The following is a 19,965-nucleotide window of genomic DNA, read 5'->3' as shown; positions in this document are numbered from 1 at the left end:
AGACAGATGGCGACAGTATGTAAGGGTGCATTATTTTGAGAAGGCTTAAAGTAGAACTGAGATTTTTGATAAATTGTTTGCTTTTTTTCATTGATAAAGGCAGATTCATTGAACCAAGAATGGGGTTGGGTTCAAAAAATTTCCTGGCTCAAAAAAAGCTGAGGAAAAATGTTTCAAGATTGTCAAACCATTGTTTTGAGACTTTCTAAATGAAAATTGTTTTCTGGTGCAAATGACTTTTTGTTTCAGAATTGAAGCTGATTAGACTGAAAGCAAAAGGTTACAGCTTTGAAATATTTTATTTTTTTCCTATCAAAATGTTTCAACTGATCCAAAATGGAAAAACAAAGTTAAGTTTGAATATTTGGGGGATTTTGTTTTCTTGACCTGATTCAAGATGGGGGTGGGAAAATTTTATCTTTTGAAAATATTCATACAATGGAGAAATACTATTAAACTTCCTATGCCAATTGATTTCACTAGAAAGAAAATTTTCTCCCAAATGTGCATGCATGCACATGCCCCTCCCTTTCAGTCTTCAAACCTGGTAGTAACTAGAAGAATTTGACATTTTCTTGTTCCATTGTTTATTGAGAGGCACAGGGAAATGTCTGCACTGAAGCAAGGCAGGAAACTATAGCTGCAAATATTTTTTTCTAACACCTAATTTTCACGTAGCTGCAAAGTACTGAGCAGAGACTGAGACTGTAAGGCCAGACGGGACCACTCTGATCACGTAGTCTGTGATACAGCATATGCCATGACACTGCCCGAAAGAACTGGGGATGATTCCATCTGCTAAAGCACAAGTAAAGAGCTAGAAAATAATGGAGAGCAATTTGGACCAAGTCTGAGAATCCCTGGTTGAGAATTATCAGACTTTTAAAAATTAGGGGCCTAATGCCCTGTTATCCATGGGGAATTCTCCTCCTCTGCTTTTCACCTTGTGTCATTCTTGCACCAAGAGAGGGCACCGTGGCTGCAAAGGACCTTTCTGATTTGGTGGTACTTTACACGTGCTTTGCTCAGGCGCAAATGACAGCAGGAGTAGCCAGGCTGAGAACCAGCCTTGCTGACTCCAGTGCAAGGCCTGGCCTACACTTGGAAGTTGTGCTGGTCTAACCATGTCAGTGAGGAGTGTGATCATTTTACCAAAATAGCTATATTTAGGCTGGGGTCAATTACACAAGTACAATAGCATCTGGCTCTTTTCATCTGCAGATGCCACAGCACTTTATGAAACCAATCCGTATCATTTCCCCCACTTTACTGAACAGAACATAGGTCTTCTGAGTCCCACTCCCTGGCTCTAGTCACTAGGCTTCAGTGCTTCTCCTTATAGTTAAGTGCACTTACAGAGGTATAGCTTATTCCCCTTCTCTATACTGGTATTGTTAAAGCACTACGTGCTGACAAGGCCCAAGTGGCACGAGAATCATGCCCATCATTTGTAGTTCTCGGTGGGTGAAATTCACCCACTTGCAGAGAGCAACATGGGCATGACCAGCTATGCTAATAACATCTCCACTCAAATGCCCAGGCCAAGGCACCACTTCAATCCGATTGAAGGCCTATTTTGATTCAAGTGATGCATTGGCCTGGTGATTTGAGACTTTAAGAAGAAAGAAACTCTACTTCCTAAATCTCTGTGGATTACAGCAGGCTGGGTGCAGTAATTGGTTTTGGTATCCACAGGAAACAATTCACGGACCCATTCACTCTTGGCTGTAGGAGCGGGTGTATGTTTTGTTGATTAGCACGGCAGTTTTCCACACTGAAATGACCTTCTTCAGCTGAAGGTCCGGGCTCACAGCGCTGGTCAGATTCATAATGTAATTTTCTTCTTTTCCCTCTTTTTCTAAATATTCTTGAAAGGTCTCCACTATCCTGTTCATAAAAGAGAACGAGATTGTAAATGTTCAGGACACTGGTTCGGAAAGGCTAAGTGCCAAGTCTGACACACACCCAGTTTCTTGAGTTCCCTTTTAACACTGTTGGTCACTTCAGATGGTATAAAGTGGGGTATTTTTCTGCAGCAAGTTTTGACTTTCTGTTGAAAAATGAACCCCCCCCCCCAAACCTGAAAATAAGTTGCTGAAAACCAAACAAAGTAAACATTTTCAGATCAACACTACTGAAAAGTGAAATGTTGATGGCTCAAATGAAAAATGTCTCAATTTTTGGTTTTCTGAACCAAATTTTTTTGAGGCAGGCAGATGCTTCCTGGGAATTTACATTTAGTCCAAAACAATTTTTCATTCAAAAAAGCCCTACATGTAAAGTTTCTAAAGCCTCAATTAGTGAATATTCAAGAGCTGTCAGACGAGAGGTAACGTTTCCTTCCATCAATTTTTAAGCAAAACAGTGTGCTCTTAAACAGCAGTGGGTGAAATTATCCAGTACTGGAGATAATTCTGGGGAAGAAAACAAGGCATTAAAGGGTCATAAGGAATAGAAGATTCCAAAACTCCAGCCCTTACCTAAAGAATGAGATTTAATATCCCTGCTGGAATTTTTATCAACAACAACAGATGTTCTTATTATCCATAGACATGCCTAATCCATTCTTAAGTCTTACAAAATTCTCAGCCTCAATGACTTCATGTGGCAGTGAGTTCCACAAGCCATGTAAAAAACTACTCCCTATGAATTTCCTACCTTTCAATTCCATTGAACATCCCTTTGTTCTTGTGTTATGGGAGTGGAAGAACAGATGCCTCCTGATCTTCCTTCTCTAGACCAGTCAGTATTTTATAGACCATTATTCAATCTCCTCTATTCCTAGGTAACAACCTCAATCTGTTCAGTCTCTCTTCATAGTAGTTTCTCCACAAACCTGATCATTCTCATTGCCCTTCTCTAAGCCCCTCCAGTTCTGCAGTATGGAATGTCTGAGAATCTCTAGCCTAGCAGGTTATCCAATTCTAAGGACTTGGAGATCTAGGGAAAATGACCTTTTATACGTGATATGATTTGACCGTTCCCTTTTAATACAGCATACGAGTAATATACAGGCAATTTTAAGAGGCTGGGTTTCTTCCCCTTGATCTTTTAACCTGCATTTAAAAAAACAACAACCAACCAACCACCAAACATACCCACAAAGGCTCTTAAATCAATAGGGAATCATATCTAAAGTGGTTTGTGCCTGCTCCAAATGAGAATTTTTTTTTTTACTTTTAATCTGGATCTAAATGTTCGTGCAGAGGCCCTTTCCATATTCACAGACGAGAGAAACATGTTGTTACCCCCAACTGTTTTCGTAGCTTTCCAATGTCACTGTGATCATTTCGTGCAGCTCAATGATAAAGAACTCAATATTGACAGTGGATAGCGCAGTTGTCAGCTCCTCCCGCTCCTGGGCAGCCAGCTCGTCATGGAAGCCCTTGTCTATCAGGAAGAAGGGATTCTGAAATGAGAAGCACAGTGTCAGTGGGGGCAAGTGCAGAGGTGCTGCAGGAGTGGCTGGATGCCCCATGCACAGAGCAGTTGAGGATGTACCTAATGGAAGAGTCTCCTCATTTGGCTCAGAGTAGGTGTAGCCTGGTGACTCTCTTGCTTCTACCCTATGCATAGGGGGTGCTCCTGGGGTGGGATGGAGCAGGTGGCTCTGCACATGACCTCAGGCCAGTGCTGCAGTCCCTGTAGCCAGCAAAACTTTCATAGCTTTTATTGACTAATGTCTGTCCATCCATCTCACATAATCAATATTGATACCACAATGCATTAAACACACAATATCAATAGAACATTATATTGTAGATAAATTTCTAGCAATTGCCTGAATTGTCTGTCTTTTTATAACCCTGTTCTCTTGTGCTAAGTATCCCATAACACTTTGCAAAACTGAAGTCAGCTTTGGCATTAGAAAATAAGAAACTTGCCAAACACAAAATACATTAATGTTGTGCCCAGTACAAGCTGGACCAGTACCTGGAACACTAGTATCCAAAACAAAGTAAGGGAAGACACAGAACAACGAGTTAAGGAACTGACACAAGCTGATGGGCTGGATTTTTGTGACGTATAAAGCATTTTGTAACTTGTTAACCATCCTATAAATACTATTTGCTGAAATATGTAACTGGGAGCACACCTTCTGTGTAAAGTGAATTGAACAGCAGCACAAGACAGCTTCACGGAAACGGCTATATTACAAAGCCTTTCTTCCAGTACTATGCTATTATTGTCAGTGTTGTTGTAGCCATGTTGGTCCCAGGATATTAAAGAGATGAGTGGGTGAGGTATTCTCACTGGAACAACGTATGTTGCTCAAAGAGAGACACTTTTGAGATGCACTGAGCTCTTCTTCAGGTCAGGGAAAGACCAACAGACATCTCTCTATACTCTTCCTGACTTTTAGCAATAAACCCGACTGATCTCTTGAATATACTTCATAACTAACCAAGATGTGGACAAACAATTGTCTACGCAATTTATCAACAGTATTAAGGCCATCAGGTCCCATCCAACCCAGCCTCCTGCCAAATCCGGGCCAGAGAATCTCCCCCAGAGATTCCTGCCTCTGGCACAATAACTCCTGGATGAGCTAGAGTGCAACTTTGGGAAAGGGACGACGCACCTAGATTTACAGACTCCAAGTGATGGAGCCTGACAGCAGCAGAGGAGGGACTGCACAGCAAGTGAGCAGAGAATGTTGGTCATAACTAGAGCAGGTGGGGAAATGTTGGGATATTTTCCTGCACAAAAGTTTGACTTTTAATCCGAAAACAAAACAATAACTAAAATAATTGTATCTGTGGCTTGCAGCATGACATTTGACAGTGGGATGGCCCTTGGGCCAGGCAGGTGCCATTTGCTGTGATCAAGAAACTCTGTTCAGATCTGGTGGAGTTACAAGCAATTGAAAATCACCCACTTCACAGTGCAGCTGGCTTTCAGAAACATGTCCAAAAGAGGAATAGGTTTTCAGCTGGAAAGTTTTCATGTTTTCTTTTTGCAGCAAAGTCAAAATTTTCTGTGGGAAAAACTTCCGTTTGTCAAAAACCCAATTTTCTGATTTAAAAACAATTGCACTGAAAGTTCAGCCTTATCACAGCCCCATCCCAGGCACTCACTGGGGTGGGTTCCTCCATTACCTGGTTCATTTGTACAAGTAGCACTGATCTCTTTGACAGGATCTGCCACAGAGACAGGATGTGCTTCAGCCGGGTTTGTGGGACAACCTGGAATGAAACAACACAGACAGGGTTTATCCAGACCTTGGTACCCAGAAAGCCTTTACACTGTTACTTAAATCCTCATCACAGAAGTGAGTACATTCCGTATTTCACAGTTGCCTTGCTTCTGCCAAAGTTTTAAAGAATGTCAAGCCACTGAGCTGCTGGGAGTCACTGGCTAAGTACCTGGAACCAGAGTTTGCTGATATGTGAAACCAGCTTTTGACAGCCTTTTGTAGGCACAAAGAATATTTTCTTTGTTTTCAGTTTATTCAACTAGTTCAGTTCAATGAACTATTCATTGAGTAGAATGGTCAAGCTCTGGTTTGAAAATCTGGGATCCTCCTGGTACCTGGTAGGCATTTTCAGAGACTGTGCCCATGCGGATTATTAATTAGTATTATTGATTTGTATTGCAGTAGCGTCTAGAAGCACCAGTCACCATGTGCTGGGATGTAACAAATAGACAATGCATGTCTCCAAATGAATACAGGGTAATCTTTTCAGAAGCATCTAAGTGAGTTAGGAGCAATGTTCCTTCTAATTATTTACATCTATGTGTGGAATGAATTTTATCAAAAGTGACTTGGGGGCTGTGGAGGAGCTGAAGAACCTGGGGAGGTAGGAGTTGGGTGAGCTGAATTCCTGCAGAATGTTTCAATTTAATCAAGTCGGCATTTTCTGACAGAAAACTTGACTATACTGTACTACACTCTACTATAGAATCTATATTGTAGGGTTGGCCAGAGAATGGGTTTTTTCCACAGAATATTTCAATGAAATGTTTTGTGGAAAATTTTCAACCTGAACAAAATGATGCTTTTGTTTTTTTCAGAGCAAAGTTTTCCATTTTTGGGATGAAACTCAAGTTTTTTCATTTCTTTTAATGGAAAATTTCAATTTTCCATGGAAAGCAGCAACAACAAAAATCCTTTAGTCAAAATCCCAAATTCCTCTCAAAGAACAGTTTTGAAAGAAACCTTACTCTATATACAGAATCTATAGTAGAAAGCATGAAAACACAAAATATTTATTATAAAGAGCTTCATTTTCATTGCTGTGAATTCAAACCAAAGTTAATCTCTTACCGGTAAGTCTCTGAACTTCTTTGCATTAGCCTCCATCTTCAGGTCATTTCTGACATACTCAGTCACGAGCCGCTCTGGGTCCCCTCCAGTCACGGCCAGGAACTCCGCAGCCACTTTCAGGGTGGAGAGTGCTCTGGAAATGTCGCTCACTGAACCGGCCTCTTCCATAATGAGTTTCATCTGACTCACGCTCAGTGGTTCCTAAGGATAGCAACAGGAGACAAAAGGAGTCAGGCTGTCTGTAGGATTTCCACATCCAAATCCCCTAAGCAACTTTGAAAAACTCTCAGCCTTAAGTGTTTCCACACTGGCCTTATATGATCCACGGGATTGTATACAATGTGTGAAGAAGATATGAGGAATTTTGATAGAGGTGCCATATATAAGACACATGAATATTAGATAAATAGATTCTAAGGCCAGAAGAAACCACTGTGATGGTCTAGTGAATCTGACCATCTGTGTAACACAAGCCACAGAATTTCCCCAAAATAATTCCTGCGTGAACTACAGCAGCTCTTTCAGAAAAACATCCAATCTTGATTACTAGTGATGGAGAATCCACCATGGCCCCTAGTAAATCATTCCAATGGTTAATTATCCTCACTGTTAAAAATGTATACTTTATTTCCAACGTGAATTTGTCCAGCCACTAGAGCACAGTATACCTTTTTGTCTACTAGATTGAAAAGCCTTTATCAAATATTTGTTCCCCATGTAGGTACTTAAAGACTGATCAAGTCACCTTATTGTTAAGCTGTGCTAATAATGCTGTGTTAATAATGCACAGATACTATTAAGTATTTTATCTCATTTTGGTAATTAAGACCGTAAAGTCAGGTGACTCTAAGCAAACCTCCGACAGATTGCAAGCGCTATACATTTTTTGATTTTGCTATAGAATTCAATTGAGAATTCTTTCCCTGCTTGGAATTCTAGGGGAAGGTGACAAACTATAGAAAGGATATCATTCTCTATGAAACTGGAAAAGTTTGGAGATCAGGTTCTATGGAACCACATTAAAAGATCTTTCATCCTTACTAAATTTTATGGGATTTAGGAGAAAGGTACATGGGTATTCCCAGATGGGATCAACACCAAAGCCCATGTAGCCCAGTCACCTGTCTCTGACAACACCCAGCACCAGATGCTGCAGAGGAAAGTGTAGGAACCCCACAGTATCAGATGGGGGATGATCTGCCCCCCCCAAGCTAGGTCCCATCTAGTCTCTGAGATTTGGCTCAAACCCTAAAGCAGGAGGTTTACACAATTTTTGTCATCACTAATTATGCTAACTGGGTATTCTTGTGATCTACAGAAATGTCCAATACTTCCTGGAATCTTGCAACTTCTTTGGCTCTGACTTCCTGAGGCAATGAGTTCCACAAGATGATCACATATCATGTAAAAGTATTTTATTGGATCAGTTTTGAATTTCCACCTTTTTAACTTCATTGAATGTGAGAAGGTTACTCACTTGGTGCACCAACTGAGGTTCTTCAAGATGGTTGTCCCTTTGGGTGCTACACTTTAGGTGACTATTGAGCAGTGCTCTCAGTGGAAGGGAGTGGCTTTGGAGTTGTGTTGTGGATGGTGGATAACACCATGAGTACAAAGCGAACATCTGATCCTGACTGTTGTATAGCAGAGTGTTTTGTGAATGGATGGGCTGATCCCCAAGTTTCTGCTCTGCAAATGCTGATAATAGGAACATTGAGAAAAGCTACGGATGCAGAAAGTGTTCTGGTAGAGTGTGTAGATGCCCGTTGGGACTTGTAAATGGAAGTTTTGATAACAAAGGTGGATACATCCTGATTGATCATTCTGTTAGAACAACAAATCTTGATGAATTTCTAAATGGTTTTGCTCTTTCAATGTAGAAAGCTAGAACTCTGCGAGTGTCCAGTGTGTGTGAAGTGATGCCTCCCTTCCATCTGCATGTGGTTTTGGGGGGGGGAAAAACAGATAAGTAAATGGGTTGATTCAAATGAAAGAGGGAGGCAACCTTGGTAGGAATTTGGGAGGTGGTCTTAAGGCAACTTTGTCTTTAAAGGAAGTTTGCTATTAAGGCACCCAGTTCTCCCACCCATCTGGCGGACATGATGGTGATGAGGAATGCCAGAGTACCCAGAAGTCACCTACTACAGGACAGGCCCAACAAAGAAAATAACAGAACACCACTAGCCATCAGCTTCAGCCCCCAACTAAAACCTCTCCAACGCATCAAGGATTTACAACCTATCCTGAAGGACGACCCATCACTCTCCCAGATCTTGGGAGACAGGCCAGTCCTTGCTTACAGACAGCCCCCCAACCTGAAGCAAATACTCACCAACAACAACACACCACACCACAGAACCACTAACTCAGGAACCTATCCTTGCAACAAAGCCCGTTGCCAACTGTGCCCAAATATCTATTCAGGGGACACCGTCATAGGGCCTAATCACATCAGCCACACTATCAGAGGCTCGTTCACCTGCACATCTACCAATGTGATATATGCCATCATGTGCAGCAATGCCCCTCTGCCATGTACATTGGTCAAACTGGACAGTCTCTACGTAAAAGAATAAATGGACACAAATCGGACGTCAAGAATTATAACATCCAAAAACCAGTTGGAGAACACTTCAATCTCTCTGGTCACTCGACTACAGACCTAAAAGTGGCAATTCTTCAACAAAGAAACTTCAAAAACAGACTCCAACAAGAGACTGCTGAATTGGAATTAGTTTGCAAACTGCATATGATTAACTTAGGCTTGAATAGAGACTGGGAGTGGATGGGTCATTACAGAAAGTAAAACTATTTCCCCCGCTCCCCCCCCCTTCCCCCCACTGTTCCTCAGCCATTCTTGTCAACTGCTGGAAATGGCCCACCTTGATTATCACTACAAAAGGTTCTCCTCCCCTGCTCTCCTGCTGCTAATAGCTCACCTTACCTGATCACTCTTGTTAGTGTGTATGGTAACACCCATTGTTTCATGTTCTCTATGTATATAAATCTCCCCACTGTATTTTCCACTGAATGCATCCAATGAAATGAGCTGTAGCTCACGAAAGCTTATGCTCAAATAAATTTGTTAGTCTCTAAGGTGCCACAAGTACTCCTTTTCTTTTGTGAATACAGACTAACACAGCTGCTACTCTGAAACTAATCATTTTTGTTGCCCTCCGCTGGACTCCTTCCAATTTTTCCACATCCTTCTTGTAGTGTGGGACCCAAAACTGGACACAGTACTCCAGATGAGGCCTCATCAATCCCAAATAGATGGGAATGATCACGTCCTTCGATCTGCTGGCAATGCCCCTACTTATATAGCCCAAAATGCCATTGGCCTTCTTGGCAACAAGGGCACACTGACTCATATTCAGCTTCTCGTCCACTGTAACCCCTAGGTCCTTTTCTGCAGAACTGCTGCCTAGCCATTTGGTCCCTAGTCTGTAGCGGTGCATGGGATTCTTCCGTCCTAAGTGCAGGACTCTGCACTTGTCCTTGTTGAGCCTCATCAGATTTCTTTTGGCCCAATCCTCTAATTTGTCGAGGTCCTTCTGTATCCTATCCCTACCCTCCAGCATATCTACCACTCCTCCCAGTTTAGTGTCATCTGCAAACTTGCTGAGGGCGCAGTCCACGCCCTCCTCCAGATAATTAATGAAGATATTGAACAAAACTGGCCCCACGACCGACCCTTGGGGCACTCCACTTGATACTGGCTGCCAACTAGACAGAAGCCATTGATCACTACCCATTGAGCCCAATGATTTAGCCAGCTTTCTATCCACCTTATAGTCCATTCATCCAGCCCATACTTCAAGTTGCTGGCAAGAATACTGTGGGAGACAGTATCAAAAGCTTTGCTAAAGTCAAGGAATAACACATCCACTGCTTTCCCCTCATCCACAGAGCCAGTTATCTCGTCATAGAAGTCAAGTAGGTAGTCAGGCATGACTTGCCCTTGGTGAATCCATGCTGACTGTTCCTGATCACTTTCTTCTCCTCTAAGTGCTTCAGAATGGATTCCTTGAGGAACTGCTCCATGATTTTTCCAGGGACTGAGGTGAGGCTGACTGGCCTGTAGTTCCCTGAATCCTCCTCCTTCTCTTTTTAAAAGATGGCCATTCCATTAGCCTTTTCCCAGTCATCTGGGACCTCCCCCGATCGCCATGAGCTTTCAAAGATAAGGGTCAATGGCTCTGCAATCACATCTACCAACTCCCTTTAGCACCCTTGGATGCAGTGCATCCAGCCCCATGGACTTGTGCTCGTCCTGCTTTTCTAAATAGTCATGAACCACTTCTTTCTCCACAGAGGGCTGGTTACCTCCTCCCCATGCTGTGCTGCCCCATGCAGCAGTGTGGGTGCTGACCTTGTTTGTGAAGACAGAGGCAAAAAAAGCATTGAGTACATTAGCTTTGTCCACTGGACAGAGTGGGGGCTGACCTAGAAGAAATATTCAAGTGGCTCAGTACAAAGCTGGATGAAGTATCCTCGGTACCAAGTAGAGGGGATTCTAGTGTTGAAGAGACTATTAGGTCCACATGTCTCTCGAACTGTTGTGGAACTGTGAGCTTCAGTACCCGGGACTGTGTTGCTGGCAGTCCAGGAGTGTGAATTGTAGCCGCCAGTGCCAAGGGTTTTGAGCTGTGTGGCACAAGTACCGCAGGTGGCCCCATTTTGTCAGTCAGTGCCGAAGTTTTTTTGGCTCTCTGGGTGCTCATGTTGAGGGTTTCGTTTTGCTTTGCGAGCCTCCATTCGAGCTTGTCTTCATAGGGTCTTTCACTCTCTGAACTCTCAAAACCGGACAGTCCTGGTGTTTCATGATCCGACACACGCGGTGCTGTCAGTACCAGAGTAGACTTTTTTCAGTCAGGAATCGCTTTTTCTTAACCAATTCCCAGTGCAGAAAAGTCTGGGAATGCTTTTTGGTTGCCTTTCTTGGGTAAAGGATCCTTTGTGGGTACTGCTGGGACAGAACCTCTGTCAAAGGCTGTCGATGGCAACAGTTGGCCCCAAGGTGTCCTGGACTTGGGGTCTGAGGCTAGCCTGAGGGATTTCTGCATCATAAGGTGTTTGTGTTGGAGATTCCTGGTTTTTCTTGCCCTGGCCATGAGGTTCTGGCAATATGGATACTTTTGAGTAATGTGCATCTCACGGAGACAGCAGACACTCTGTGTGTGCCTGTCAGAAACCGGGATTGACAGTCTACAAGTCAGGCAGCATTTGAAGCCCAGTGATCCAGGCATACCCGAGAAAGTCTGTCCCCCTACAAAAAAAGAGGGTAATAATCCTACTGGAGCTAAACATATCTTTCTACTGAGGGGAATAAAGGTACGTAGGGAAGAAACTTAAAAAATAAAAATAGGTATAAAGGGTAGAATATCTAACTACTGCTTATACTATAAAGCATCTAAAAGCTAATCTTATCTAAGGTAAGAGAGGGTGTTGCTGATCGCTCTGACTCCTGCCAAAGGCAGGAGAAAAGGAACTGAGGGACAGTTAGTCACGCAGTACTATGTAACCATCTGAAGCAGCGCAAGATGGTAACAGTACATGCGCGACCCAACCGGGCACTGCTACCAGAGATCTCCAATTACAAGCGCAGGGCATCAAGACACCTAAAATGGAGCACCCACAGGCACATTCCTAAGAAGAACCACCTCTTGTTCCTGTGTTATGAGACAGGGAGAACACCTTTCTCTAGATCAATCATTGTTGTATCATGGGAATTATTTCAAAATGTGTTTGAAGTTTCATAAATGTTACATCAGTGTAATTCAGGAGTAAAATCCAGGCAGTCAGTGGAGTAAAACTGGTGTACAAGGGAAGAGAAACAGCCCCCCTGACTCCAAGTCGCCAAGGAACTGTACAAAATGTGCTTTTTAGTAGCTAAAGTTAGTCTGATGCTCCACTTGGCTCAGGAGCCTGATCTTGGTGTACTCTACAGCCACTTTGTGCTGCTCTGATGTCTCAAGCTGAGCACCCAAATCCTGGAGGCACCCAGAAATGATTGGATAGTTTAGAGAATGTTGCCCTTAATGGGCGAGTGGACGTACTGTAGGTTTGGGATATTTACTCAACCTTCTGACCCTATAGTAGCTATGAAAGCTATTTACAATGGGCAAAAGAGAGAGGATTATCTGAGTTTGGAGCTGGGGAAAACCTAGAGTCGTTATTAATCTTACCTGGCACAATTGTTTAACATTAACTTTCGTGGAGTGCAGAGTCTTCACATTGTTCAGTGTAATGGATGGAGTTGTCTGAAAGTGAAAACATTAGTGATTAATAACTGGTTTATAAAGCACAGCATTGTTCAATACAGAAAAACAACAACCCTGAAGCCCATGCCATGGGTTACAACATAATTTTCAAAAGCACCTAAGGGATTTAGGAGCCAAAGGTCCATTTTGAAAAGTGGCTTAGGCTCTTAGAACCAGATTTTTAAAGTTGCCTAGTGCGATTTTCAAAAATCATCCATTGAAATCAATGGGAGTTTAGGCTAAAGTGTTCAGGGCAGTCCTATTTTTAAAGATGATTTAATCGTTTGGGTGCCTAAATCAGGGGTGACATAAGGCAACTAAAAGAAAAGGGGCCATGGGCACCAGAACTGTGACCCTGCCCCCTCACACAGACCCTTCCCCCAAGGTCCTGCCTTTGCACCGCACCTTCCTCCTGAGGCCCTGCCCTCGCACCACCCTTCTCCCCAATGCCCTGATACCACTTGCTCCTCTCTGCCCCCTCCCCCCATCACTTACACTTATGGCTGGTAAAAAGAGGAGGGGCCATGGCGCCTGTTCTGGTGCCCCTGGCCTAAATCACATGATTCCCATTGAAAAACAAGGCACCTAACCTCATTAGACATTTTTGAAAATTCCACTAGGCCCCTAGATGCCTAAAGACGTGGGGTTTTTTTTTTGTTTTTTTTGTTTTTTTTTTTTAATCTGGCTCCTAGGAGCCTACGTCTCTCTGAAAGTCTGTGCAATTTAGGCTTCTAAGCAAAGCTCTAAGGCAAATAGTTTTCCTATCTTGCAAGAATTTAAGAGTTTAAAAATTTTTCGCTTCCCAAATCAAGATGGGCACTCAAAATCTTGAAAATTTCAAAGACCAAAAACCTGAAAAAAAATCTTTGGTTTGGGTAAATTGAAATGTTTTGATAATCTCAAAATGTTTAATTTTGACTTTGACCTTTACTTTTATTTTTAAAATTTAAACTAAAAGAAATAACTAATTTCAAAATATACACCCGTTTCAAACCAGAAATCAAAACATTTTGTTCCAAAAATGTGGAAATGAGATGTTTTATACTGTATTTGCAAAACATTTATCCAAATTTTCCATTTTTTTAAAGTGAACAATTTGTCAAAATCAGCATGTTCCCACGGGAAGTTTCGGTTTTGATAAATTGGCATTTTCCAAGAACAAAATTGTATCAACAAATTCCCAAACCAGCTCTTCTCCTAAGTCACTTAGGCTCTTTTGAAAATTTTAAAATAAGTCTAAACACAGTGGAGCTGATTTGCCAATGCATTTATTCCCAATTTATACCAGTGTAACCCCACTGAAGTCACTGAATCTCAAAACGTATAAAGCTGGAGTAAGGCCAGAGTGGATCAGGTCTTTCACCTCCCATCACCATTTCCACCTATGCATTTTTAATTTGTTTGTGGTTTACACTCATTTTGTTCAGGTGTGAATAACTCCACACAGGTGCCAGGCGGCAGAGCAGCAAGCACTGAGAGTAAAATCCTGGCTGCACTGAAGTCTATGGCAAAGCACCACCTCCATGATTTCATCCTGAACTCACCTGGGCTTTCACGACAGGCTTCCCGCTGATGAATCGGTGAATCACTTGCCTCTGCAGAGTCAGAAAATTATAGTGGGTGGTCTTGGTTCCATCTTCCTCTAGCACATACTGGAAGTTTGACAGCGCCATGGTGATCAAGTCGCTCTCGGTAACACTTAACACAGAGGCGTGCTTCACTTCTTCCGCTGAAACAGACCTGGAGAAAAGGGCAGAACAACATGAGGGGTTGTCTTCTTTACTGACAAAGAAATCAGAGCTTGTTCCATCTTAGATGGGCCGTTTAGCCCATCGCTGGGCTTCCAACTCTTGGGAGTCTCGTGACATTAGGGGTTCCAGCTACTGGAGTCATGTGATCACAGGAGAAATGCAGCTTGCGTTTAAAAAAGAAGTAAATTTGCCACCATTGTAACTACCAAGAAAAGCTTGAAATCTTGACCCTGGGAGGCAAATAAAAACACCTACACCTTTATTGTTTTTGATCCTTTGGTCCAAGTAGTTAGCTAGCAGTTAGGGGCTTGTGGGATTGTTTCCATTAGGAGGAGAAATGGATGACAGGTCAGGTATTTCTTTGGTGAAACCCTCTTTATTTACAGAATGCACATGAAGTCCTGGTTCCTGAACACAGTAGAAACACACAAGCAGGAGGCAGGTCTTTGGCTCACCATTTCCAAGTCTGGAAGAACTCTGTCTCTGGGCCGTGCTCACCACTGCTTCTCTCATCTTCTGCTGGCTTTTTCCTCCCATCTTTCTGCTTCTCACACATACACACAGTTTGCCAAATAATCCACTAGCTCTTTACATTTGCAGTTAATTTCAGGGAAATCACATGGCTTACTTTCTGATTGGCCTTACCATGTGGCCTAGTGCCCTGGGCAGTGGCTTCTACTGTTTCCATCTATCATTATATACAGGGGTAGTTAATCACTCCTTTCAGTTAGCCAGAAATAAAGGTGCTTTGCAAACTCATCAGCTTTAAGGAAGTCTGTGAGTAACTGTAGATCAAAGACCCACTTGATGGCACCTTTGAGCATAACAATATTCTTAAAAGTATTCATCATCTGGACCCATGGGAAAGAAGCCCCTGAGGAATTCCACCATGATTTCAAGTATCAGGGGGTAGCCTTGTTGTTTTTGTGGATTCAGACTAACATGAAGTCCGGTGGCACCTTAAAGACTAACAGATTTATTTGAGCATAAGCTTTCTGAAGAAGTGCAGTTTTTACCCACAAGTTTATGTCCAAATAAATCTGTTAGCCTTTAAGGTGCCACCAGACTCCTTGTTGTCACCATGATTTCAACAATTTCCCTCCCATCATCAGCCTCAGCCTGGACCAATCCACACAAGCGGTCCATTTCCTGGACACTACTGTGCTAATAAGCGATGGTCACATAAACACCACCCTATACCGGAAACCTACTGACCACTATACTTACCTACATGCCTCCAGCTTTCATCCAGGACACACCACACAGTCCATTGTCTACAGCCAAGCTCTAAGATACAACCACATTTGCTCCAACCCCTCAGACGGAGACAAACACCTACAAGATCTCTATCAAGCATTCTTAAAACTACAGTACCCACCTGCTGAAGTGAAAAAACATATTGACAGAGCCAGAAGAGTACCTAGAAGTCACCTACTACAGGACAGGCCCAACAAAGGAAATAACAGAACGCCACTAGCCGTCACCTACAGCTCCCAACTAAAACCTCTCCAGCTCATCATCAAAGATCTACAACCTATCCTGAAAGATGATCCCTCACTCTCTCAGATCTTGGGAGACAGACCAGTCCTCGCTTACAGACAGCTCCCCAACCTGAAGCAAATACCAGCAACCACACACCACAGAACAAAAACACTAACCCAGGAACCCATCCTTGCAACAAAGCCCGATGCCAACTCTGTTCACATATCTATTCAAGTGACCTCATCATAGGACCTAATCACATCAGCCACGCCATCAGGGGCTCATTCACCTGCACATCTACCAATGTGATATATGCCATCGTGTGGCGGCAATGCCCCTCTGCCATGTATATTGGCTAAACTGGACAGTCTCTATGCAAAAGAATAAATGGACACAAATCTGACATCAGGAATCATAATATTCAAAAACCAGTAGGAGAACACTTCAACCTCTCTGGTCACTCAGTAACAGACTTAAAGGTAGCAATTTTGCAACAGAAAAGCTTCAAAAACAGACTCCAATGAGAAACTGCTGAACTTGAATTAATATGCAAACTAGATACCATTAACTTAGGCTTGAATAGAGACTGGGAATGGCTGAGCCATTACACAAATTGAATCTATTTCCTTATGTTAAGTATCCTTACACCTTCTTGTCAATTGCCTGAAATGAGCCATCCTGATTATCACTACAAAAGTTTTTTTTCTCCTGCTGATAATAGCTCATCTTAATTAATTAGCCTCTTAGAATTGGTAGGGCAACTTCCACCTTTTCCTGTTCTCTGTATGTATATATATCTTCTTACTATATGTTCCATTCTATGCATCTGATGAAGTGGGCTGTGGCCCATGAAAGCTTATGCTCTAATAAATTTGTTAGTCTCTAAGGTGCCACAAGTCCTCCTGTTTTTTTGCGGATACAGACTAACATGGCTGCTACTCTGAAACTTAAAAAATCTTGTGACTTTTGAGGAATCTTGTGATTTCTGGGGGGCAGACTCGTATTCTTTTTCATTCTTGGCAGAGCTGACAGTGAGCGAAACACTATGCTCAGTCACATCAGCATAACAGTGCCACAGAAGTCAGTGGAGGAAGAGCCTAAAGCTGCTCTCAACGATGCGCTGCTAGGTTGAAGTTTCACATGCAGAAGCAGTGCTGGCTGGCTGGCTGTGTCACTTGCTGAATGAAAGAAGCCCTTGGTCCTCTCTAAAAATCTGTACACATTGAAAATTATGGGTACTAAAGGACTCTTTAATCTAGCGGTGAACAAAAACCAATGGCTGGAAGCTGAAGCCTGATAAATTCAAACTGGAAATATGGCATCAAATGTTGACAGTGAAGGTGATTAGCCCTTGGAGCAAACTGCCAAGGGAAGTGGTGGATTCTCCATCCCTTGATGGCTTCCAATCCAGATTGGATGCCTTTTTGGAAGATACTTTAGCCAAACACAAGTTATTGGGCTTAGAACTTGGGTAACCGGGTGACACTAATGGCCTGGATGGAGCTCAGACTGGATGATCTAAGAGTCCCTTCTGTCTTTAAATGAATATGAATCATTGTGATGTTTACCCTGACAGCACAACACCCCGTCAGCTTGGCCAGCCCCACCGCTGGGCTCCAAATCATGCAGCTGGCTTAAGATTTAAAGAATATTATGTTCTGAGTCCTTTCTATTCACTTTCTGTAGTTGGTAGGCTTGGGGACCATGTTTCTAGTCTTTTCCCCACTGCCACCAAGGCCAGAAACTGACAGAACTGATAGGAAAGCTGTAGAACAGTGAGAGTTGGCAACACAGCAACAGGAAATCAGAACGGGCTGGGTCCCTATCCACTGAGAGGAGACAACAAGGGAAAATCAAGGAAAGACTCTGCAATCTCAAGCACTGAGTACCTTTGCTGTGTGAGCTAAAGGACCAAAGGTCAAAGATCAGCTTTACAAAGGTCTTTGGGTACCTACAGATGCAGATAATAAGTAATAACTTCTAGGTCTTGCCTCTCAAAGAGCCAAGTATCATTATCCCCATTTTACAGATGAGAAAACTGAGACACAGTGAAAGTAAAATTGATTTGCCCAGCATCAGCTACCAAAGCCAGGATTAGCCAGTTCTTCTGCGTTTTCGTGTTGCACTCTGTCCACTAGCCTGTTCTACCTCCCATTTCAGCCATTGAAAACAATGAGAGTTTGGAGCCTAACCTGCCTTGGCAATTTAGAAAATCCCATGAGATGCCTCTTTGCATTTTCAGGTACCTAAACACCTTTGTAAATGTGGCCCTAAGAGTTTGAACCTGCCCCATTAACGCCAATGGGAGTTTTGCTTTTGAATTCAATAGGAACAGGATTAAGCTCTATACACAGTGGTTGCATCAGTTGAACTGAAATCAAGTGCTTCTTGGCCTTTTGGCTAAAATCAAGTGCACCAGTTGAGCTGAAATCAGTTTAAAATCCATGTATTTGCACTGGTGCAAACCCTTGTGTGGATGCTCTTATATCCGTTTGCAGCTGACTTGTATGGGTTCAGCTAGTCTCCTCTAGAGACAGATCTTCTACTAATGTAACTATTTTGGGGTGTGTGTGATTTTTCTTTTTTTTTTTAGCTAAATAGTTACATTGGTTCGACCCCTAGCCAGGTGCAGTTGTACCGGTATAAAGATGCTTACACCACCATAATATATTCCCCTAAATTTATGGGAAACTACACTGCTGTCAACATCTTCATACTGGTACAGCTGGGATCACGCTCTGGGTTATATGCCACTAAATGTCTGTGGCACTCCCAGGTTAGCTTTAAAAAGGCACCTCCCTGCTGAGATCATAAGCATCTTGCTGTGCTCCCCAGTCCTTCCTTATGGTAACATGAGAAGTTACCCTGGGCTAATTTGGAGTCATCCCTTGATTACCGTGGGGTCAAAACTGGATTCTGATCTCAGCTCCTCTGGGATCAATCCTGAGTCACCTCCTGACTGCAGTGGGATCAGGGTCGGATTCTAATCTCACCTACCCTAAGATAAGTCTGGGACCAGGGTGCTGAGTGCTGAAAACCATTAATAAAACCAACAACTGTAAATCCTGTATATGATAGAAACCACTTCAAGCCGGGGTGCTGCCGCATCCCCAACACCCCTAGTTCCAGTGTCTGGGACACTAAAATAAATGAGGATCACTGAACTTCCTAAATTGCAGTGCAGTTGATCAGTCCTTCAGGCATTAGATATAATTCAAGCTTATTCAAAGTATCTCCCTGAACAAACTAAATCAACTTTACACCCCACCTGAGCAGACCAGGCCTTGAGATGGTCTCAACCTAACTACCGCATTGCATGAGGTCATAAGAGTCATGTTTTCTTCTTGGAGAAGTCTGGCCTGGCCCTCCTCGCGTATATGGCTGTACATCAGGAGTAAAACCATTGACATCAGTGGAGCTATGCCTGTTTTATACCATCTGAAGTGAGAGGAAACTCAGGATCTATGTTTTAAGCTGAATTGTTGATTTATGGGTAACTAAAGTTACCTAGTCAGAGTGGTTCACCTCTAGGGGCGAGGATTGAAAGATACCTTTGCTTTTCCTTAGTGAGTTGAGCAGCGGTGTCAATGCAGCTGTTCTGGAGCTTTATTAAGAACCTCGTAACAATGGAAGTTATGGATGGAGTGGTTGGCATGAAGTCCAGGATGGCAGTATCAGCGTTGATCTCCTTACACCACAGGTCTTTAGGGATATTGATTTCTGTAATAAAGCAGAGAATCTTTCACACAGTGTGTATGGAATCACAGGAACCAGGATATCAAATGACAAGGGTAGAACTAAGGGGGGGACGGGACATTTTCCACAAAATAATTCTCCACATTTTACACACCTTTTGTCAAAATTTCAAATGAAATCTAAATAAATAAAATTCAACCAAAAAACCCCCAGCAAGTGTTTTGTTTAAAAAAAAAAAAAAAAAAAGCTGTGAAAAACTTGCAAAACTTATTTTTTTCTAAGTCACCCCCAGTTCTCGCTAGCAATTTCCACATAATGCTCAGTTAGCCTACATAACAGAGTGATCTGATTATCATTGCCCTACTAATAAGCAGCTCCCTTCCTCGTCAACCCTGCAAAGATTTATGTCCATGTTGAGCTTTAGACATTGGGAGTAGCCCCAGCGAAGTCAGTGGAACGACTCAGAGTATGTTAAGGATGTTTGCAGGATAGGGGTTACTTTGGA

General features: G+C 42.7%; 1 protein-coding gene across 1 annotated transcript in view; it reads right to left on the bottom strand.

Moving 5' to 3' along the window:
• Positions 1 to 375: 375 nt before the first annotated feature.
• LOC311522489 (E3 ubiquitin-protein ligase rnf213-alpha-like) overlaps positions 376 to 19,965 on the bottom strand; it is a 175,273-nt gene continuing 155,683 nt past the window's right edge. The window contains 7 exon segments of the mRNA XM_084631886.1: positions 376 to 1,887; positions 3,249 to 3,409; positions 5,100 to 5,186; positions 6,269 to 6,469; positions 12,457 to 12,531; positions 14,076 to 14,271; positions 19,316 to 19,484. Coding sequence (XP_084488012.1) covers positions 1,716 to 1,887; positions 3,249 to 3,409; positions 5,100 to 5,186; positions 6,269 to 6,469; positions 12,457 to 12,531; positions 14,076 to 14,271; positions 19,316 to 19,484 — 1,061 coding nt within the window. The 3' untranslated portion in view covers positions 376 to 1,715.

The sequence above is a fragment of the Lepidochelys olivacea genome (assembly GCF_965140295.1).
Source record: "Lepidochelys olivacea isolate rLepOli2 genome assembly, chromosome: 6".
In the NCBI taxonomy this organism is placed as follows: domain Eukaryota; kingdom Metazoa; phylum Chordata; order Testudines; family Cheloniidae; genus Lepidochelys; species Lepidochelys olivacea.
This window is presented reverse-complemented; position numbering and strand designations above follow the sequence as displayed.